We start from the raw sequence: 22,556 nt of genomic DNA, 5'->3' as shown, positions 1-22,556 counted from the left end.
CTGGTCAATCGCGTCACTTTATATTCACTGTATACAAAGACAGTGAATGAAAAAGAGAGACATCCATTGCTTGGCCTGAGAGATGTTTGCATCAAACTGTCGTCCATGACGCCGACTCCACCATCCATTGCCGACATCGCAAGCATGTGGTACGTCATGTTTCGATCTGGAAATTTCCTTATCGCGTACCTGCATGGAAAGAAAAAAGAAGCCAGCCGTATGTAGCTTTCCGAGTGCCAAACTGTTTCAGTGGATCCGTGCTGGATTTCGGGAGTTTGATTCTTTCTCTTTATTTCAAATCATGAAGAAAGTGAAACATGCCTTAAAACAGACCAATCTTTATCTCCTGTCTGACTTCCGCTTAGACCGCATATTTCTCCGTGTTCAATCGCCAGATCTTGCATAGTGCAGGCAGGCCGTTCAGAACAGTCTCGGTACATCGGCCAGCTGTCTAGACTCTGGGCAATCGGTATCCATGGAACGGCAGACGGCGAGGCCCGTTCTTCTGTCAAAGTTTCCTCCTGGAGACTCACTGTCTTCGAGTGTCCGATCCCCGTGGTGAATAAGAATCCTCGCCTGAAAGCGATTTGGTAACAACCATCAGAGCTCGCGAGGGATTCTCGAATAAACATATTATGTATTCAAGGCAGCATGTGCCTATTTTCGAGGGGAAAGAATTGGCGAGATAGGACATCACCGGGCACCGAGTATGTCTGGAAATGGAATCCGGTAAGCCAGCACTGCTGTACAGCGTCACCATGATGCCCGAACATTATATATTGATAACATACCTAGAAACACGCCTTGATTAGACAAGAAGCCATTTTAACATCGCCATCAGAAAGTTGATTTATGTCCGTACTCTATACCAGAGGTTGAAGATGGTGCCAGTAAAACCTTTTCGGTTAAACCTTCAGCCGACGCGCCGCTTTTGGCACCACCGTCGACTCGACCTTATAATGGCTGCTTTTCTCTACAGGACACTTCGGTAAACTTTAGATATGCTGGAAATAAGTATGGCCCAATCAAATGCGAAAAAGCCATCTCGCATCACGATTGCCTGCAACGCCTGTCGTTCGCGGAAGCAAAAGGTATGCTGTCGCAAGACGAATTGGGATTTGAATCGGTCGCTAATTTATCCATAGTGCAGCGGAGAAAAGTGAGTTCTGGTTTACTGTTTGCCAAAATATGGAATACTTATTGAGACAGGCCAGTTTGCACGCAATGTCTCGAACATAATCGCCCTTGCGCTTGGCCAGAGCAACTTAAACGGTATGTCTTGATCGACAGGTAGTTGAGTTCCGAAGACTGATCCAATATTCGCAGAGGCCCCGCAAAAGGTTACATTGAAGTATTGGAAAACCGTTTACATGAAACCGAGACTGTGCTGTTGAAAGTGTTGTCGCAATTTCCGGATGCTCAATTGGCATCGGCGCTGTCCAGAGATCAATTTAGCAGCGCAAACGGCTATGCGCCTTTCTCGAGGTTGGGGAAAAAGGGAACCGAATATTGGAAGAAGTTTCCGTTGGAAACCGCTGAAAATGTTCGGGAATGGCAGCATGATTGCTCTAGGGAGATGTATGGTTCAACTGATGAGCGTGATAAAGTCCAGTTTGAACCTTCAACAATCACTGAGATAAGTACAAATGCGTCACAGTACGAACCAAACCAGAGCGATTCTGGTGCTCATGGTCATTACGACGATTCACTAGAATTCGAGTCCAGAATAGCTCCACCCGAGGCATCTCACACTGTGCATATGACTGCATCTCCACCCCTACGTCTGCAAGAAAATGCAAGCACGGGCCAGTCTAGGAAACGTCAAAGAAGTGCAGGAACATCATTGAATGAATCCTGCATACTGAATTCCCCGAGTCAACCACTCCCGGTAGAAGCTCATCATACATCACAAGAACCCAGTTTATGGACCGGAGCTCCGCCAATCAAATTCCAGAAACAATTTTTGTGGTGATGACAGCTCCACGGCTTCGTCTGTTCCTAATTAAGATACATTGCATTGCGGTACACGTCAACTTTTCATGCGGGAATTATTAGCCGAGATGGTGCACGTCCAGCGTTTTCTCTATATTTTAGTGCTTCGCAAGCCTCAAGTCATTCGCCAATTAGGAACAAATGTCATCTGTCACCGAAGTACGTGACGATCGAATTCCTATCGGAATCAATCCGGTCCGACGACATGAGCCGCAAAGGGACCTTTGCGTTGTAAAGACAAGGTAATCTAGCTGGCCCGTACTATAAAATGCTAGTATCCCATCGTCCGCGGGGTTGATAGCCAAAGGAATCTCACAATGCCATTGAACAAGGTAAAGCGCCCTAATCCGTACTATGCCAAATCATTCTAACCCAATACCAGGTGATTATAGTCGGCGCAGGTCCTACCGGCCTAATCCTAGGCCTCCTCCTCGCCAAACAAGGAATCCACGTCGACATCCTCGACCCCGGTGCAACACTCGACAAACAACCCCGTGCAGCACACTATGCCTCTCCTGCGGCTTACGAACTCGACCGTGCCGGCGTCCTCGACGATGTTACGGCCCGCGGGATCAATCACAAGAAAATGATCTGGAGAAAGGTTGACACGGATATAGTGGCTATTATGCGTCTGGATCGTATGCCAGAGGAACGTAAGCGGCATTCTCTGGTGGTGCTTCCGTTGGGTCAGTTGGGAGAGATTCTCTATGAACATCTACAGCGGCAACCGACGGTGAGTGTGAGATGGTCGCATAGGGTTGTTAAGGTGGGGCAGGATGGGGATAAGGCTTGGGTTGATGTTGAGACAGGGGATAGTAAGAAGAGATTCGAGGCGGATTATGCTCTTGGATGTGATGGGGCGAGTAGTACCGTGCAACGAGAACTATTTGGATCCGAGTATCCAGGCGAGACTTTGGATGCGCAGCTTGTCGCTACAAACGTACATTTCCCTCCCATTCCATCACAATTCTTGAACTCACCCACCAAAGGTCTACTACAACTTCGACTGCTACAACTACACAGACACAAACTTCATCATCCACCCCAAGAACTTCTACATGGCTGCGTGCATCACTGTAGACGGCCTCTACCGCGTAACCTACGGCGACACTCCCGGCCTCACGCGCGAAGAATTTATCGCCCGCCAACCAATGCGCTACAAGGAGATCCTCCCCGGAAACCCCAAACCAGGCGACTACCAGATCACGAACATCAGTCCATATCGGATGCAGCGGCGGTGCGCACCGTCGTTTCGAATGGGACGGGTAGTTCTTGCTGCGGATGCGGCGCATGTTTGTAATCCATTGCACGTATCTCTTGGAACCCGGGGATCTACATATACTAACTTGAGGTGTGACAATAGCGGTGGTCTAGGCCTCACCGGCGGTATTGCAGACGCAGGCAGCCTCTTCGATGCACTAATGGGCATTCACATGGGCCTTTCTGATGATAGCATCTTGGATAAATACAGTGAGGTGCGGAGGAAAATCTGGTCGGATGTGATTGATCCCGCGTCTAGGGAGAATCTTCGACGGCCGCATGAGCAGGAAGCAAGTACTGCGCGGGAGAATGATGAATTCTTTAAGCTTTGTGTGAGGGCTGAGGCGGATGAGGGGCTTGCGGGGGAGTTGCCTATGGTAGGTTTTTCTTTCTTTTTTTTTTTCTTTGCTACCACTGTATTTGGGTGGTTATACTAATGTGACTAGGGACTGGAGGTGCTGAGACATGACATGACCCCAATATTACAACAAGAAACCGGTCACTGTCAATGTTAAGAGTAAGCTCTGACTGTTTAGAGCTTACATTGACTCATGTTTTGAAATGTGTTCAATATAATCTATACAAAAGGTATCTAATGTTTATACATAACATCATCGGCATCGCATCACATTTACAGCATTGGCTTCAAGTCATCGGCAACATTGAAAGGAGCAGCAGTCTTGCTGCGGATCTCATCAACCGAGACACCCTCAGCGTGCTCGGCCAGGGTCAAACCCTCAGTAGGGCTGACGTTGAAGACAGCGAGGTCGGTGATGATCTTCCACACGCAGCGGGGACCGGTAAGGGGGAAGGAGCAGTCTGCATCACATTAGCTGATGTACTAAGGTGTGATGTGGTAAAATGTGGATGGGGGACTTACTAGGAAGGATCTTGGGGTTGCCCTTCTTGTCGACGTGTTCCATAGTCACAACGACCCTGGTCTTCTTGGGGTTGGCGACCAGGTCCATGGCACCACCGACACCCTTGACCTTACCGGGAAGCATGAAGTTGGCGAGGTCTGTTGTCATTAGCCATGAACAAGATGGTTACCGGGACGACACGACGTACCTCCATATTGGCTGACCTGCAGAGCACCAAGCATAGTGAGATCAATACGACCAGCGCGGATCATACCAAAACTCTCGTGAGAACCGAAAAGCGAGGCACCAGTGCCCAAAGTAACAGTCTCCTTGCCAGGGTTAATAAGGTCGGGGTCCTCCTCACCAGGCTGGGGGTAGCCACCCAGACCCAGGATACCATTCTCGGCCTGGAGGACAACCTCAACACCCTCGGGGAGATACGAAGGAGCGATTAAAGGCATACCGATACCAAGGTTAACATACATTCCGTCCTTGAACTCCTTGGCGGCACGCTTGACGATACGTTCCCGACGGACAGTAGCGTCACCGGAGCCAGCCTTGAGCATCTCAGCAGGGTCCTTGGCAAAGGTAGCCTTCTCAACCATGGTCTTCTCAGTGCTCTGAACGACCTTGTTGACATAGATACCCTGCAAGTGAACATTTTCCGGATCGATTTCACCAACGTCGACAATGTGTTCCGCTTCGACGATAGTATACTTGGCGTTCTTCGCCATAGCCTCGTTGAAGTTGTTCATCGCCTTGCGGAACTGGCAGTTGCCCAACTTGTCGGCCTTGTGTACTTTGACCAGAGCGTAGTCACCGAAGATGGCTTCTTCCAAAACGTATTCCTTGCCGTTGAAAACACGAGTTTCCTTGGGTTTTGACTTTTCTGCAACAGTTCCGTCCTTGTTATAACGTACGGGGAGTTCACCAGTTTGTATAATCGTTCCATAAGCCGCAGGGGTGTAGAAAGCCGGGACACCGGCAGCACCAGAGGCACACTTCTCTGCAATGCTGCCTTGGGGGGTGAGTTCGAGGGAGAGGTCGCCGCTGAGATACATTTTCTCGAAGACTTTGTTTTCACCGATAAAGGACGCAATCATCTTGCTGATCTGACCAGTTTCAAGCAATTGCCCTGCGCAAGTCAGCTTTTCGTTTCTCCCCCTTCCATCAATTCAATAATGACATACCGAGACCAGCACCGGGCATGCCCGCATTATTCGAAACAACCGTAAGACCTTTGACCTCAGGACGATCACGCACCGCATTGATCAGGGTGTTCGGGACACCAGAAAAACCAAATCCACCAACCAAGAGGGTCGAAGGACCCTTCATGTCCTGGACGGCTTCGTTCGCAGAGGGGCATAATTTATCAATCGCGCGTTTTGATGTTGATACGGAGAAATTCCGCCGCCAAAGCGGGCGGAATGCCGCGACTGCAGGGGACGGTCTCGTCATCCTGCAGTACTATATAAGATGTTATATCAGAAGTAATTGAGATATTGAGAGAAAGAAGAGGGTTTGGAGATTAAATTAAACAAGCAGCATATCGCCATTCGGCTACATCAGATAGGGAAGAGCCGACTAAGTGCTTATCCGGACTGATTATGGGACTGCCCTTTGCCGGATCGGAAGCCGGTAATGTATTGTATTGTAATATAGATGCGAGAATACCTATACATAGTCGAGATTCAGCTTAAGATATCTGGGGCTCAAAAGCTAGCATGGTGAGTATCAGCTGGTTTTCTAGCTCTAGTCCACCTGATATGGCTATTGCATAGATTGTTGTGACATTAGCACATATCATCATTAGTGCATAGCTCTGTATGTATCGTAATACTTTCCGATCGGGAAGCACATCGGCAACAAACATTCGGCTTGCCATCGGGAAGAAGTCGGCATGGAGTAGACTGCAAGAGAGTCCGGAAAATAGAGGGCAGAGAAACATGTTGGAGTTTAACGGGATTTGAATGAGAACAACGCCAATGCTTCTGCGAAATGCTATAGATGCTTGTGTTGTCATTTTAAAAATCTTCATCGTTATCAGATTAGGTGTGGGGTTGATAATCCGGGGATTGAGTAGCGCCATAAACATAGCTGTGTCTGTGTACACAAGCATAACGATAACCATGTATCTTACAAGTAGAAAACACAAGAGCAGTAAAGAAATCCTCGATATTACTCAGTACAATGTATCTCAATATCGGCTCCAGCACCGGTAAAGAGCTCTCACGTGGGGCAGCCTAGTTATATTTAAGCCCCACGCCACTCCGATCCCCCTTCGTCTTCAGCTCTCCTCTCCAGCTGTACACATACCTGCCAGATAGAATGTTAATTAGAGGCGCCAAAGAAGTTCTCAAAAAGACACCACAAGATGTGGTTGTCCTCTCCTCCGTTCGCAGTCCCATCGGGCGCGCCTACAAAGGCGGCTTCAAAGACTCCTATCCCGAAGAGATCTTAATGCCCGTTATGCAAGCCGCCGTCAAGAAAGCCAACATTAACCCCGGCGATGTCAACGATGCCATGATCGGAAATGTCCTGGCTGAGCTGGGTTTCGCTAAGACTGGTCGCATGGCGCTTAACCACGCCGGTTTCCCTAACTCGACTACCTTCCACACCGTTAACCGTCAGTGCTCTAGCAGCTTGCAGGCATTGACGCACGTTGCAAACTCGATTTTGGTTGGACAGGTTGATGTTGGTTTGGCCGGTGGTGTGGAGAGCATGACGCGAAACTACGCGACCCGTGCTATTCCCGTCGATGTCTCGCCACTGCTGAAGGATTCGCCAGTTAAGGATGCTAAGGACTGCATTCTGCCCATGTTGAAGACTTCAGAGAATGTTGCGGCACGGTACAATGTTGGTCGGAAGGAGCAGGATGAGTTTGCGGTGGAGAGTCAGCGACGCGCTAGTAAGGCGCAGAAGTCGGGACGGTTTGCGGATGAGATTGTCCCGATCAATGCACGTCATGTCAACCAGGAGACAAAGGAGGAGACAACTAAGTTGGTCGAGCATGATGAAGGTGTTCGCCATGGCGTGACTTATGAGAAGTTGTCAGGTCTTAAGGGTGTCCTTGAGGGAGGAGCCAGCACTGCTGGTAACTCGTATGTTTCCTGCCATATTTGAACGCTGGATAAGACTAACTAAATGAAAGGTCGCAAATCTCCGACGGTGCCTCGACAACCATCCTCGCCAGCCGCGCATGGGCTGACGCCCACGGTTTGAAGCCCATTGCCCGCTTCGCCGGTACTCAGATGGCCGGCAACAACCCCGATGAGATGGGTATCTCGCCCGTCTTCGCCATCCGCAACCTCTACAAATACTGCGGCATTGAGCAGAGCGATGTCGGTATCTTCGAGCTGAACGAAGCCTTCGCCAGTCAGAGCATCTACTGTGTGCGCGAATTGGGCATCGACATGGCCAAGGTCAACCCCAACGGAGGCGCTATTGCCCTGGGACACCCTATCGGTGCTACTGGTACCAGACAGGTTGCCACTCTGCTGGCGGAGATGCTGAAGCAGGATACTGAGATGGGTATTGTGAGCATGTGTGCCAGGTAAGCACCCTGTCTCAATTGCAATGATGAGAGTGATTTATACTGACTGATCTAGTACCGGAATGGGTGTGGCCTCGTTGTTCATCCGCGAATAAAAGACATAGATCCTTGTACATAGGCATGACTATAATGATACCTGATGCACATAGCACCTACCGGTAGACTGTAGGCCCTATTCACTGTGGATTAGAATTTTATGAAGTATGCTAGTTGCAGATATTCCAACCCGGTAGTAGGGCATCTCCACATCCACATGCCCCACAAGATGTCAAGCCCTATGCCCCATATGGGTTGGATAGAGCCAGGATATAAAGACTGTCATAGCCCATGTCCAACACTCCATCGATTTCCGTATTATATAAGTATCGTTCCAACATGCCTGCCAAACCACAACTTGCGCTGACTACCCCGGAATCCTCTCCCAACACGGGCTTGTACCCTGCCGAAGCATCCTCCAGCCATACTTCACTACACAACTGCGAGTTCTCAATAACGTCCTCGGCTATTATGTCAAAGTTAGTAATCCTACGGTTCTTGCTGGCACACGGTTATAACCGGTATCGTATTTAATTATACAGAATCTTACATTACATACCCGCCGGTTCTTCACAAAAACGCTGTCGATCGTTCCCGACCAAGCTAGCTATGTATCGTAATAACGAGACCTGACCGTTTCTCAATCTGAGCGCTGATCCTCCAACATTTACACGTTCTCCCCTCACCTTCTGTTCTTCACTTCGATTCATTATGACTTTCGCCTTTCTGCTCATCTACTACTTATTTTATTAATGTGCTAATTTTCCGACGATGCTTCCCATGTCGTGATTCAATTCTTTCACACCCCGCGGCGTCATGGTGTTGAAAAAGTGTACCATTTGTGATCGCCGGTTCAAGAAGACGGAGCATTTCAAGCGCCATGAACGGTCGCGTCAGTATTTGCCTAGGCTGCTGAGTTGTGTGATGCTTTTATTTACTGACAGCTTGATTAGATACGAACGAGCGTCCGTACGAGTGCAATGTCTGCCATAAACGGTTTTCGCGGAGGTGCGTCTCGAGTCTCGACTTTCGGTCATTGCGCAAATGTGATCGAACACCGGAGACAGTTCTAACATGTCGGATTTAGTGATGTCCTGAGCCGCCATGCCAAAGGGCATAATCCTCAAAACGCAAATGTACCGGGAAGGAAACCCTCCGCAACTTCTGACCGCCGCCCCTCGACCATTACCGGAACCTCGTCCACCATTGCTCTGGATGATAATGGTCAACAATTACCCCATAGCAAACCGGTGGAAGGTGCAAGTCAGTTTGCGAATGCAGCGGTTACGCCCCAGGGACTACCTCCTCTATCAGCGGCAATAGCCATCCCGCCTTCACCCCTTGACTTTCTAACAGATATCTCGACTCATCAACATGCGCGTACCGAGTCAGACTCCAATCCAATGATGGTGGATAACAGACAAGCTTATATTCCTTGGAATGGGGAAACACCGGCCGGACAGCACACCCACAATGAAGCCATGTTTGGCACCATGCCCAATGATATCATGCAGCTGTGGTTGGAACCACGTGGGGATGCAAGTTCCCAGCATGGCTCATTAGATCTAATGCAGGACCCTAATCCCGGTCTTTTTGAGAATAACTTCTCGCTATATCCCGACCGTCAATACAAACCGTCCGTCGACACCGTCAATTTCGAAGATATCCCCAATGAGCGCTTTGCTAAAGTGCAACGCTTTTGGCTTGCACCATCCAATGCAGGGAGACGGCCGATGAATAGTTTGTGGAGGGACGTGGCTTGCAGCGATCTGGAAAACATATTTACAACGCCTACTGTAAACCTGCTCGATGATCACTCTGATAGACTCCAAGGCTCGCGGTATGGGTTGGATGAGCAGTGCAAACAGCGTCTTCAGGCGGCTTTTGGCCAATTGCCCACTCGGGTGCATCCAAACAATCCTCTCTCGTCAACATCTTTGGATTCTACTCTGCGCTCCCTCCCATGCTTTCCTCCCGCAGAAGTCTTGGACATGGCGCTCGATCTTTACTTCCGCAACTTTCACCCGCTCATGCCGTTCGTTCATATCCCTACATTCTCAGCCAAAAAAACACGACTTCCGCCACTCTATGTAATGTGCCTTATTGGCATGATAATGCTGGACACGAGAGGAACGACAAACTTTGTGATCAAGAATTTCCCCTTCGTCCTTGGGAGAATAACAGCGGAACTGGGAAGATGCTCTAGTGGATTCGAGTCCCCGTTGGAAACGATTTCTACATATGCGACTGCTCTTCTTTTCCTTAATCTTGCTGCAATGACCGGAGAAAAGGAACACCTCGAACAATGCCAGATCCTATACGTCAATCTACTCTCTATAGCACAGAGGGACGGGTTTTTTTCAGCAACCGAGGGCCAGATCTTGGATACGAGTCTGTTTGAGTCGATCGTCGACATGGATACCCGGTGGAAAGCTTGGAGTAAAGTGGAATCCACGAAGCGGTTGATCATGGGGCTGTTGACTCTGGACTCTTGGTATTCTTCATTTTTGAATACGAGTCCCATTGTTGTCCCAGATTCAATCCAGTTCATTCTCCCATGCAATGAAGCGCTTTTCCAGGCATACAACCCGACGCGCTGGATACAGCTAGTTCAAAGTGGAAAACGGATATTGGCGCCGACAGTGATGGCTCCATCAGAGGTTATTAATCTTCCAACATTTGACAGCCCCATTGAAGATTTCAGTATGCATGGCATACTGGCCACAATCCAGCTACGAATTTCAGGCGCTTATCATCGCCTCCTATCCAATCGGGCTAGCTACCCATTTGCACCCTGCCACACATACGCAATGGACGGTCGAGCCAGGTGCTTGCCCTCCCTGCAGCTTCAGGCTGTGCGCAAATACGGCGAAGCACTGGAACAACTAAATCCCAACGCTGCTGTTATGTGGCACAACATGTGCATGATGCTCACCGCAGATATCCAAATATTCCACATGGCTGCAGGCCGTGCAGGTCCAGGCCCAGCCCGCCAGGCACTCGACGATATCGCCGCTTGGTCGCAAACACCAGCAGCCCGGAGAGCATGTTTACATGCAGCACATGTTTACAAAGCGATGATCAATCGCAAAGCATCAGATCATACCACCTTTCATACGGTCTTCTCCCTCTTCTCAGCCGCCCTTGTCCTGGGCTTGTATACATTCATGGTGCCCAATTCGCCCGAGTCATCACACGGAACCACATCAATCGAGTTGCTGGATGACATCGATTGGCAAAAGGTGGGGACGGAGGGGTTCACCAGCTACATGGAACCGCGAGGCAGCTTGGCAGTCTCAGCTACTGATGATCCTGCGGTAAGCTTCATCCAGAACGGGGGCACAGTATACCTTCGCGGGATACCCTTCCAAGGCGGGTATCAGTCCGCTCGACGCATTCTGCTGGACTATGCTGGTCTTTTGAAAGATACGGGGAAGTGGAGCGTGCGAAAGTTTTCGTATGTACTTCATATCATGAGTGACGTTCTTATGGATGTTGAATGAACCAGTTTAGTCGAATTAGGGGAGTTTATGTTCTTGTATATATAGTTCAATGCGTTTCTGGGCAATGCCCTCTTTTATTATGTACGAAGTGTACGATACGAGCATGGTGTATACTATTGCGTTATCGATGATATTTACTCAATTATCAATGTCCAAAACCCAACGCCCATGAAAACAGTCTGTTAAAAACCTATCCAAATCCAAATTATCATAACAGACTCCGATTTTCAACCCTTCTCCCCAAAACCCCCAACTCCTCCTCCGACGCATTAACACTCAACATATACCTCCCATCCTTCTCCAAAAACGTCTGCCCCTGAGGATCCCCCGCAAGAACACACCTCATCAAACCATCATCATGAAATGCCGTCGCATACCAACACGGCTCCTCAGTATCTGCATCATATATGCGCTTATCTCGCCATGAAATCCCATAATTCCTCGCGCCCATGAAATCCGGGTTGATGCTAATGCCGTTACACATGGCGTCGGGGATGTGCAGCACATCGTGTAGCAGTAGGGTGTACGTACTGGGATCCTGGGGACTACGCTCTAGGTCTAGCTTGACGGTTCCGACACCTAGGACGCGGGTGTGGCCGTTGACTTTGCAGGGCGCGCGGCGGTAGGTGATGAATGCGGAGCGATTTTTGGCGTAATGGTTTGTGCCTCCTACCATCATCCAGTCCCAACAGCGTTGGCTAGAGTTGTTGTTGTTATAATGGCTGCCTTTGTTGTTGCCATTACTGGTGCCGTTGCTGTTGCTGCTGCTGGTGCTTCTGTTGTCGTCACTATTGGATCCGTGGGTATGGTTGTCATTGTCGTTGAAATTGTGATTGTTATTTCGGGCCTGGTTTGCTTGTTTCTGGCTGTTGTGTCTCACACGGCGCGATTTGCGCTGTTTCTTGCATTCGCTAAAGCCACGATGGTGGTCGATGTCACCCATGGCAGCTTTATTTAAGAGTAATTAGAAAGATAAGATAGAAGATGAAGTGATGTACTCCGTGAGCGTACTAGTGAAAATTGAAATCGCATATTGGAGGGAAATGAGCGGAATTCGTAATGGAGGCGAGGATATGTCAGATTGTTGACGTGTGTCTCTCCAAATCGGCTGTTTTTTGCTGTGAAGTTTGTACGGTCGTTCCAAGGATGCGAGCAAGTGGATTTCTATTAGGTTTAGCGCCACTCCATGATCGACAAAGCTCAGCGCTGACGCCTCAGGCTACAGTGGTATAGAATTTCGCAAATATCCCGATTTTGTTCATTTTCTAGAAATGCTTATTTATGCTGAAGACGAATACTGTAAAGCAATTATATCGACAGTGAACGCCAAATTAAACAAGTTTCAGAACTAGCATCATAAAAAAAAAGAAACGCAAGTAGCCTCAGCTATCAAAGGTGCAGCTGCAGAGACAGTCGCAGTGGCAAGAAAGGACTCTATCTCTGCGCTTTTCTGAATGATAGACTGCTGCTAGCATGTCTCCAGTTATCGATAGTGCTGATTCCATGGCAGTACCATTCTTTTGTATTCAATCTTAGTTCCTTTTGTGTGACTTATGAATCTCTCAACTATCCAGTTTGCAAAGATATGTTCAACTTTATGTGCGCGGCCTCCCGCTTTGGTACCACAATCCCCTGCGTTGAATAGCTCCATGGCCAATACACTTTGCCATGGGTGCCTTGTATACGCCGCTAAAGGCCTAGTCTTACTCCGATTGCTGCAACCATATACCAACAATTCAAACAAGTCAATTTTGAACGTCCCACATAGGTAATGCTCGGAGGACGAGGTCTTTGCTGTAGTAATAGATTAATCGTATTAGCACACTCACAGTGCAATCTTGTTATGGCAAATGATGCACTTTCCTTCTTGTACACCTGCTTCAGGGTTTGTCCCGGAGTTCGGCCCTCATTTAGGCGCAGGGGAAAGCACCTGCTTTTTATAATGCATTGTGTTTCTTTTTCGTTTTTTCTTTCTTTCTTGCAATCCCTGGGTGCATTATTGCCCTTCTGGGTGTTTTGAATTCAAACATTTGTCGTTAAAATAACGGGTCAGCAACAAGACCCTCTTTAAGGTATCTGAAAGTATACCCGCCTACACTCTGGTTAATTATGCACGCAACTTGTAACATTTGCATAAATTTGGTTCATGGAAATGCGAGGGTCGATAATCTCCTCTCCTTTAGACAGACTATCACCAGACAGCAGACGTCTATAACCCATTCCGCTATCCGGTCAGCCAACAACTGAAACCTGTCATTGCCCAAACTTCTGGCCGCTATCAGTTGCTCTATTCCCGAAATACAGGGAAGCCAACTGTTTTTTCTTGATGAATAAATTTGGGAAAAATAATGAGTGTAGTGGACTGACGGCACTGGTTTTCTGTGTGATGTACTGGATAGAGCTTACAGGGGCCGGAGGTAATTGCTGTGTGTAATTCCGGATACGAGAAGTGAATCTACCTGTCTCTAGGTGATTATAAATTTATTTATGCTGTGTAATGTTGCTGGTTGTTAGTTAGTATGGAGTCATGCCGACGCACAAGTACACCGAGGCAGATCCCATTATAAATTGCTGTGGGCATATAAAGCACATTCTCCAAGACCAGAGTGTAAGTCCTTCAGGCTACGCAGCATTTCCAACTTCACAGTGCCAGCGCCTAGGATAAGTGTTGGGCCGTAGACGGAGGAATTGATTCTACATAGGGCGTGCAGGTAGGTGCTGAATGACGAACGGTTCTTGGCATAATGATTTGTACGCAAGACCATTATCCGGTCCCAGCAGCGGACGTTGTTATCGTTTTTGTTGGCGAGGGCGGGTTATCATTGATGGCGTTCTAATGGTTCACTCTCGCTTTGCTTTGCGGTTCCTTTGATGACGATGTCTCTAATGATTTTTGTGTTCTCTGTAGTCACGGAAGTACTTCCCGATGCTGCCCGTGATGATGTTTCCGCAAAGGTTGAAATTTACACCAGGGTTAGTAGTAGCGGTGGTATAAAGTGCTTCTGGTGGGCTTAATCTCTTCGAACAAGCGAATTTCTGAAACAACAATGTTGAGGTCACCCCACTGAGCAGTGAAATTGCCTCAAGGCGACGAATACGTCAAGTCTTAAGCTAATGTAAGCTGGCGGTCGTCTGAACGGATTGACGGATCTGGTTTAGCGCCACCTCCAACCGATGACCACATCAGGTTACTATCGAATACCATCCACGGCTAGGCAGCTGAATAGGCTGACGAACTCAAGTAAACTAATAGATCGAAAATGTTGGACAGGCACACGGGAGAGTGCTGATAGCGCATGGGTCTGGCCTAGTATTCCGCCATGTTAGGGTCTCGTTAGCCCTGCCTACTAGGTTCGAGCCCCTTCCTCCCAATTTTGCCATTTATTTTTTGATTCCTAGCTTTTCGCGTGGTAAAAGCAAGCTCTGATTTAAGTCTATATTTTTTCTTTTCTCGTGAAATTTGGCAAGTACGAATATTAATGATTATGGTTTTATCCTCTCGCAAGCCTCACAAATTGGAAGGGCAAGATTTTAGCAAAGGGGAAATAAAAGAGCATTTTCGCTGCTATGGGATTGCCCTAATAACTAAGCAGACTGAGGAAGGGCAACCTAACATTATTGATGATCTCATGAAGCGATAGTATCAGAGCTCGTACACAAACAAACATTAGATCAAACCTTGCTCGGCTCAATCACGATCCTCAATGCTTAGCTTTCCGGGCCAATGTCTCCAGCTCCTTTTCCATAGCATTGATACTCAGCATGTAGCCAGTTCCGTCCTCCATATACGTCTCCCCCTGTGTATCACCCGCAAGAACAGCCCTATCCAGACCGAAATATTTCTCCCCATAAAACAACGGCTCCTTGGTATGCGAGTCAAACACTCTTCTATTTCTCACATCAAATATGACAGGCAGCAAGAAAATACTGATTCCATTGCAGACCGCGGAAGGTATATGCAACACGTCCTTCAGGACAAGCGTGTAGGGTCTCGGATCGTCGGGGCCGCGGATCATGTTCAGTTTCACGGCTCCAATGCCCAGGACTTGAATCCGACCGGTGCCTGGAAGAATAGAGGAAGTAATTTGGCCGCGAACGTGACGATAGGTACTGAACGATGAGCGGTTTCTGGCGTAGTGAGTGCTACCACTGACCATCATCCAGTCCCAGCAGCGGCGGGTGTTTGGGGTACTGGTTTTTTTCTTGGTATCCTCGGTGAAGTCCTTGGTGGCATCATTGGTGGCATTCTTGGTCTTCTGAGTTTTATTGCTATGGTCTTGGTAATTGTTGTTGGCCGCGAGGTTGGGAGCAGGGTTGGTAGAGGTGGTCTCATCCTGAAGGGTTGACTCCTGTTCTTTGAGAGCCTGCTGCTTCAAACGAAGATCTTCTTGATGTCTTTTATACCCCTTATAGTCCCGCCAGTATTCGCCAATTTCGCCCATGATAACAACTTGTTTTGTATGGGATGGAATTGATGGGCTAAAGTGCAAAAAGACGACAAGAGAAGAAAGAAATTTAGGTTGAATCTGATAAAGTAGGCTAGCTGGTTCTAAGAAGCCAATGCGTCAGAGGAGAGGAAGAGCGGATAGTTGTCAAGCAGTCACGTGTCTTTTCAGTAAATATATTTGCTGCTGCGTAGAAGTCGCTCCAGAAATGATGGTTGTTTGTAGATTGACCGATTGGGCTTAGCGCCACTTCCATTAGATACCAGTACCTCTATTGTATAAACATCTCCCGACCCCACACGAAGCATAAATTTTCAACATGCCATATCTAGCCCCCTCTTTTAGAGATGGTTCTGCCCGCAGATTTGCAGCGAGGGCGGCACGATAGCTGTTGGGGGGGGGGGGGGGGGGGGGGGGTTTGGAGGTAAAAAGAAATATAAATCAATAAGCATTGATACAGTTAATTGTTATCAATGCATCGATCATTCTTCCACAAACCAACAGTGTCGATGCTCGAGCATCAAGAAGCCAAACCACAAGTAGGACAGATTCAGTTCACTAACAGCCTCGGGTTTCCAGCCTGTCATCTATTCTGCTTTTGAGCAGATAGAAGCTGATCCCATTGCACGATGCTGAAGGTATATGTAGCACATTATCTAAGACCAGCATATATATCCTCGGATCGCCAGGCCCACGGACCAGATTTAGTTTCAAGATGCCGATTCCCAGCATGTGCTTGCGGAAGGCCTTGGACTCGTCGTCTCGCTGTAGGAATGTAAAACCGATCTGACATAGAGCACGATGGTAGGTGCTGAATGAGGATCAATTTTTGACATAGTGGACTGTACCATTGACCATCATCTTGTCCCAACAGCGGGCTCTTTGGGAATTGAATTTCTCAGTCATCACTTTGCTCTCATTCCTCCGGAAGTATTCCCCTTGCGGATTCCCTGCAAGGATGGCCCGATATAGTCCAACGTGGCAATCTCAGTAAGAAATCGGCTCCTGTATAATGAATATGAGATTAGAGGATGATAAAGGGAGTGAGAAAGTATAGTCGATCGAAAAATGTGGCTTAGCGTGGTGCCTCCTCCCGAGTAATACTTTTGCCCAAGGCTGTCTGGTTATAACTATGTTCATTTTCAAAGAAATTGAATATGTATCAACCCCAAATTTCTATATCTAACATTTAAAGCAATCGTTGCAGCTCTCTGAAATTAAAAATGGACCAAGTAGTAATGGCTCTCCCAAACAGGACTATCTGGATTTGTGCATTGGCTACGGAATACCACCCATGTCTTTGAATATAAATCCATTAAAGTACTGCCCTAGTAACTATTCGTGAACTCCACGTGACGCTGCCATGTTGCACATATCAATACTGTTGATGGATAATTATTCAAAGAATACACAGACCGGATAACATGTTCGATTTTATCTCACCTCGTCTCACCCCGGGATATATTTGTAGACCCTGCTTCTAAAGTCTCCAATCCAGCCCGCCGGTGTAGCATCGTCATATCTTTGTCTGAAACAAAAACACATGGCTAAAAGTCCCTTTTAACACGTTTAACATCCCGTATAGTCCTCCCGCCAGGAAAGCCTGATAGAGTCCGCAGTAGTGGTGAGCATAAAACAATAGTTCTCCTGTTGTTGAATTGAACACCTCGGTCAACTCAAAATAAATAAACGCGAAGTTATGCGCCTTCACGACCGAAGGGGTGATGATAATACCATTATAGAGCCCCGTGGGAATATGTAGGACATCTTTCAAGACAAGTGTGTAGGACCTAGGGTCGTTAGGGCTGCGGACCAATTCGAGCGTCACGGTTCCAATTCTAGGGACAGTCAATGGAACAAATCCAGAGCTGACCTGAGTGCCGGTAACATGATAGGTGTCGAAGGTGGAGTGGTCTCAGGCATAATGGTGCGCTTTACTGGGCATTATCTAGTCTGAGCTGGCCAGAGGGTTGCTGTTGGTAGCGCCATCACTGTGGTTGCCATTGCCATTGGTAGCGGTACTGTTGTCATCGATGCTGTGAGGTTCCATAGCAACTGGTAGTAACCTTTCTTGTTCTGGTCTGATTAAAACTGAGATTATATTAACTGTAAGTGGCGGTATTGAAAAGGTTGGTACTTACCACTATTTCACCAGAAGCACGACAAGCTTCCTTTTTATTATCATTCTTCTCTCTCTGTAGTCACAGAAAAGCTCTTGATCTCAGACTCACAGTTGTGGATTCTTAACGTAAAACGAGAAAGACTGATCAGCAAGATAGAAGCCATGAAAGTAGGCCAGAGTATAGACCTCAAGTCCTTTAGGAGAACGATTTTGAGCTTTTAGTTGATAAAATAGCCTGGAAGCTGCCTCATTGGTAGTAAAAACTTACTGTATTGATGGATGCTTCCTACAGCCCAATTGATAGGGTTTTTAACCCTGCCAAGCGGTAAACGAAAAGAGACGATAATGAAGATAGGTTCAATTAATCTAATTGAAGGGGCGAGAAAAGAGATGAAAGGAGGATGGAATCGAGGGGAATATTTGTTGCGCTTATAGAAGACTCTGCTAAGGCAGGTACCCGTCGTTCACAAACTAGCATGCCATTCCAATGATCACAATTTATGGTATTTGGAATAGTCACTTATTAAAAGTCCCTGGAAAAACCTGTGCTGTTAGACAGATTTTATTTACAAAGTAGCAATAGGATATATACAGCCAAGAAGCCACCATCTATCTATACAGAAGACCATCGACCATCTTTCCAATAGCAAGAGAGCTCGTCAATCCCGGACTCTCAATTCCCAGCAAGTTTATAAACCCAGGGAAGCCCTCTTCCTCCTGAATAATGAAGTCGTAAAAGCCCTTTCCTGTATTCACCGCGCCGCCGCGACCCAGTTTAGGCCGAATCCCGCAGTAATCTAGATCAATCGCTTCCGGGTTGACGCGAGGAAGATAGGACAGGATCTCAGATAATGCCTGCTGGAGTCGTGCTGGACTAGGTCTCAAATCGGTCGGATTGTCCACCCATTCGACATCAGGGCCAAAGCGAATGCGACCTCCCATGTCTAATGTAAGATGGGTGCCCAAACCGCCAGTGCCAGGCAAAGTAGCCGGATAAACTAGGACAGACGTCTTTGGTTGTGAGGCAGAGTAGGAGAAATACGTCCCCTTAGCATAGTAGGGAATCCGGTGTCGTTCCTCCGGCAAAATCATATTGTTAATCCGGCACGCAGAGTTTCCCGCACTGTTCACCAACGTCTCCGCTGTGATAGATGTCTCCTCCCCATCCGGCGACACAGCCGTAATCTTGTACCCATCCTGACCACCATTTAACGCTTCGATCCCAGTCACACTCGTCAGGAACGCGCAGTCACCTCCCCGGTCCTCGATGTCCCCTTGCAAGAAGGTCATCAGTGAGTGACTGTCGACGATTCCCGTTGTCGGGCTTTCGACAATACCTGCCTCTGCGCGGACCTCTGGTTCTCGTCTCTGCGCTTCTTCGCGGCCCACGATTCGTGTCGGGACGCCAATGGTCTGCGCATGTTCGTGAACGCGGAGGGAGGCTTCCCACTGTTCGTCGGTTTGCGCGACGATCCATTTTTTAGTGTTGCTGTGTGGGATGCCGCGTTTCGCGCAAAGGTCGTACATCATCTGTTTCCCTTCAATGCATAGCTTGGTCTTGAGGGAGTCGGCTCCGTAGTACAAGCCGGCGTGGATGACCTGCCAAAAACCCAACTTAGTATGTGTTTACGTTTTTTATATAAGTCGTTCAAAGAAAGGGAGAACTGACCTCCGAATTCCGACTGCTCGTCTCCGTCCCAGGCGCATCATGTCGCTCCAGTAAAATAGTCGACGACCCTTCTCTCGCGGCCAACTGGCGCGCGACTGCGAGACCTACAACACCTGCCCCAATAACCTTTCAAGTATAAGCGCATGTTTGCATGCGATGTTGGGGAATCAAATTTGACTGTATCCGTTGGGAAACGATAAGAAGAGGGGAGATAGGTACCGCATGAGTGACGTCCGCAGCGGCCGCTCTTGTGCTGGAAAAACAGCGGCGCGAAGAGAGCGACCGGGGAACTGAAAGACAGGCACGAGTCGCCATTCTTAGAGGATGTAAGTTCTTTTGCACAAGATCCGTGGTTATGAGGAATCTTGAAAAAAACTTCATTTGTACGGAAAAACGCAGTAGATGTTATTGCTCCCCGCAATGGCGACATCGGGGACCCATTGATAAGGCGGCGCTCCGCCAGATAACTACTTTCTACTCCGTACCAGGGGCGCAATTGGGATAAAACTGTATGGAAAATTCGCTGTTTTTGCAAATGTAGTTATATGATGATTGGACACTGCCATCCCGCTTCAACGCCTTGTGCCTTGTGCGGGGGTACGGGATCGATATTTACAACAATACCAGTATTATCGCTAAATATAGAAATCTATCAATGAATGTAAGCCGATAGCTAAAGACAAAATCGGATGTCTTGGAAGAAGAAAGTCAGGGTATACGCTCTAACCGCGCTTCCCAGAATTCTTGAGCATCTGCTCCAAATGCTAATAGGGTCAACACCGAAACGGACGAAGATCGATGGGCAAAGACTGCTTACCTGTTTCTGCTCAGCCGCTAGTTTGCCTTGGGTATCCTGTGTCATTAGTTAGCATCTTAAAGAGAACCAGGGCTAATTGCTGCAACACATACACTAATAATGGTTAGAATCAAAGAATAATTGTTATAAAGGAACCGCTCTCTTCGTTTCGTGTCTCCGCCAGTCCGGCTCAACTTCGCAAGAAGCGAATCGAACTCAGCAGTCAGACGCCTCAGACTGTTGGACACCGGCTCATCATCCCCAGCATCGCTGCTGAGCACCAAAATCCCATGCACCAGCTGGCCAAATCGCTGTGTAAGAAAATGAGGCGCTGTTGAGCGGCTCAAGTCATCGCCACCTGCGAGGGAGAGGGCCGACACGGCACTTCGACCCGTGTTCGCCGCCACTCGTTTGAGAGATTCACAGTGAGCATCCATAATTACCTGGAGGCGTGGCCACAGCTGCATGTTGATGCCGTTGATATATGAATCGGAAACGGGGACTTTGCGCCGCTGCAATTCAAAAGCCGCATGTTGGTTGAGGCGGACACACAACAGAACGCCCAACGAATCTGTAGTCTGTTCGATTAATTGTTTTGTCATGCCGTAGCCAAGGGCGAAAACAGGTTCAAAGATCTCCATGGCCTTGCGGGTAATTTGGTGGAAAGTCAATGCGGAGAACATCTCGGCCATGAACGAGTACTCAGCAGAAACGTTGTCCAAGATGGCAAGGTTGAAGTTGCGGAAAGGAACCTCTATCCCATGGAAAGCATAATCCTCCTCAGCCACATAGGAGGAAATGGCCATGGGGTTGCCGTTCCGGAGAATGTCAACCCTCCGTCCTAAAGAAAACGGGTCGTGTGCCGCAGATCCAGCTCGGCCACCAGTAATGATATTTCCTGTCCTTTGCGCTGAGGGGTCTCCTCCAAGAACATCGTTTCGATCGCTAGGGTAAATCTTAATCTTCTCGAGTGCTAGAAGGTAACGGTTGAAATGCGACGAGTAATACCACCGCATCGTGTTGGTGTACGCCTGCGTGAGCTCACCTGCGAGTGTCGGGTGAGCTCTTGATAAATAGCTGTATAGGTCCTTAAACCTAACCAGACGCTGTTGCTGGATTAATTGAGCATTGATATTAGGTGACCGCAACGCCCGGATCTGGGAAACAAGGTAGTCTCGGATTCTCTCGACTGCCTGCAAGACATGAGTATTAGTTATTATCATGAATAGAGCAGAAAAAAAATTACCTTGCTCTTGAGATCGCTGAGAAGCGGACGAACATCATCGATGGATTTGGTGCTGCTGGAGCTGGATGCTTTTGCCTCTATACTTGCGGCTCGAGTCTCAATCTCGTTGAGAGCCTTGACCCAGTTGTCATCGATTGGACCTTCTGCAATTAGTCGAACCGCTTTTGGTGAAATACTGATTTCCTCTACAGCGGGCCCCATAAGCTGTTCTACGTTCCGCCTATTTGACAGCATGGCATTCAGCTGTATGGATCGAGTCTGGAGGGTTTCGATTTCCGCAGAGACACTCCCTAATTCGCTCTGGAAATCGCTCAGATACGTTTCCACCGACTTTGATACATCGTCGCAGCCAGTGATCGCTGAGTGTAGTTCCTGAAACTTGTCCCTTTCCTCCTCGAATTGCTCGATCGTCTGAGCCCCAGCATCGGTGTTTTGGATCCTCCTCGGTTGGCGTTCGTCCTCTTTTGCGACAAATTCCTCAAGGCTAAGTTCCCCAAAGTCAATTGTCTCTGCCAGCTGTGACGGCTTAGCCTCCGGGTCCAATGCCGTCGCCTTATCAGGGCTCTCCCCTTTTCGTTTGCTGAGGATACCGTTCAGGACTTCGAGCGGATCAATAACATCGGAGGGACACGTTTTGGTCGCATTCAATCGTCCGTTTGCATTACGCGCCGTTGCAGGAAGGGATGTATTCGAATCATTCGGGGTCAACAACACTGATAAGGACGAGCCATGCCGATTCGAACCCGGTCGGTTGTTCTGCGGTACCGGAGACAGGTGAGAGGGCCTTCGAGGAATAGGAGAACTGCCGCGACTATCGAACCCAGGTCCAGAGGGAGTCGAATTGCCTGAGATGCGGTCGAGCCACATAATGGAAGCAAGGCCAGTACGGGGAAGCGTGCAGGTACCGGACAGATTTCCCCGGTCTCATTTGAGACGCAATTGACCGATCGTACTACCCCGTGTCCGCAGAAATGTGGACACTTTCATTGGAGGGGGTTATAATAGCAGCTATGCAGCGAATCAGCACGCGAAACAGCAAGACAATCAACACAAGCACATAGAGCTTTCTACTAC

The 22,556-nt window shown here is 48.2% G+C and overlaps 8 protein-coding genes across 8 annotated transcripts; 4 read left to right on the top strand and 4 right to left on the bottom strand.

The window, feature by feature from the left end:
- The first annotated feature begins 881 nt into the window (after positions 1-881).
- Positions 882-2,141, top strand: EURHEDRAFT_90687 (Zn(II)2Cys6 transcription factor domain-containing protein). The gene is made up of 4 exons (XM_040787682.1): positions 882-1,091; positions 1,146-1,159; positions 1,210-1,272; positions 1,327-2,141. Exons 1-4 carry the CDS (start codon positions 1,002-1,004, stop codon positions 1,970-1,972), a joined length of 813 nt encoding a protein of 270 aa, XP_040638130.1. The 5' UTR covers positions 882-1,001; the 3' UTR covers positions 1,973-2,141.
- Positions 2,142-4,081, top strand: EURHEDRAFT_90681 (FAD-dependent oxidoreductase). Its single transcript, XM_040787681.1, has 5 exons — positions 2,142-2,324; positions 2,375-2,932; positions 2,982-3,298; positions 3,356-3,629; positions 3,699-4,081. Exons 1-5 carry the CDS (start codon positions 2,310-2,312, stop codon positions 3,765-3,767), a joined length of 1,233 nt encoding a protein of 410 aa, XP_040638129.1. The 5' UTR covers positions 2,142-2,309; the 3' UTR covers positions 3,768-4,081.
- On the bottom strand, positions 3,619-5,769 carry EURHEDRAFT_480489 (3-oxoacid CoA-transferase). Its single transcript, XM_040785488.1, has 5 exons — positions 5,303-5,769; positions 4,321-5,247; positions 4,133-4,270; positions 3,699-4,071; positions 3,619-3,629 (listed from the first exon to the last, which is right to left on the bottom strand). Exons 1-4 carry the CDS (start codon positions 5,568-5,570, stop codon positions 3,884-3,886), a joined length of 1,521 nt encoding a protein of 506 aa, XP_040638128.1. The 5' UTR covers positions 5,571-5,769; the 3' UTR covers positions 3,619-3,629; positions 3,699-3,883.
- A 641-nt stretch (positions 5,770-6,410) lies between these two features.
- On the top strand, positions 6,411-7,815 carry EURHEDRAFT_480487 (thiolase family protein). The gene is made up of 3 exons (XM_040785487.1): positions 6,411-7,213; positions 7,264-7,665; positions 7,721-7,815. Exons 1-3 carry the CDS (start codon positions 6,441-6,443, stop codon positions 7,758-7,760), a joined length of 1,215 nt encoding a protein of 404 aa, XP_040638127.1. The 5' UTR covers positions 6,411-6,440; the 3' UTR covers positions 7,761-7,815.
- A 702-nt stretch (positions 7,816-8,517) lies between these two features.
- EURHEDRAFT_457565 (FTFMHR domain-containing protein) lies at positions 8,518-11,204 on the top strand (the record flags this gene model as incomplete). Its single annotated transcript, XM_040784436.1, has 3 exons — positions 8,518-8,593; positions 8,655-8,709; positions 8,789-11,204. 3 exons carry the CDS (start codon positions 8,518-8,520, stop codon positions 11,202-11,204), a joined length of 2,547 nt encoding a protein of 848 aa, XP_040638126.1.
- A 208-nt stretch (positions 11,205-11,412) lies between these two features.
- EURHEDRAFT_387057 (uncharacterized protein) lies at positions 11,413-12,163 on the bottom strand (the record flags this gene model as incomplete). Its single annotated transcript, XM_040779700.1, has 1 exon — positions 11,413-12,163. Exon 1 carries the CDS (start codon positions 12,145-12,147, stop codon positions 11,413-11,415), a length of 735 nt encoding a protein of 244 aa, XP_040638125.1. The 5' UTR covers positions 12,148-12,163.
- A 2,581-nt stretch (positions 12,164-14,744) lies between these two features.
- Positions 14,745-15,776, bottom strand: EURHEDRAFT_413245 (uncharacterized protein). The gene has a single exon (XM_040782125.1). The coding sequence runs from the start codon at positions 15,644-15,646 to the stop codon at positions 14,906-14,908; it is 741 nt and encodes a 246-aa protein (XP_040638124.1). The 5' UTR covers positions 15,647-15,776; the 3' UTR covers positions 14,745-14,905.
- Positions 15,777-18,184: 2,408 nt separating this feature from the next.
- EURHEDRAFT_523884 (putative GARP complex subunit (Sac2)) lies at positions 18,185-22,546 on the bottom strand. The gene is made up of 5 exons (XM_040786908.1): positions 21,483-22,546; positions 20,350-21,429; positions 20,258-20,293; positions 19,441-19,566; positions 18,185-19,370 (listed from the first exon to the last, which is right to left on the bottom strand). The coding sequence occupies exons 1-5, from the start codon at positions 22,347-22,349 to the stop codon at positions 18,381-18,383; spliced, it is 3,099 nt and encodes a 1,032-aa protein (XP_040638123.1). The 5' UTR covers positions 22,350-22,546; the 3' UTR covers positions 18,185-18,380.
- Positions 22,547-22,556: the final 10 nt, after the last annotated feature.

This window comes from Aspergillus ruber (genome assembly GCF_000600275.1).
Source record: "Aspergillus ruber CBS 135680 unplaced genomic scaffold scaffold00016, whole genome shotgun sequence".
Taxonomy (NCBI): Eukaryota; Fungi; Ascomycota; class Eurotiomycetes; order Eurotiales; family Aspergillaceae; genus Aspergillus; species Aspergillus ruber.
Note: the sequence above shows the minus strand (reverse complement) of the source record. Positions and strands in the feature narration are given on the sequence as shown.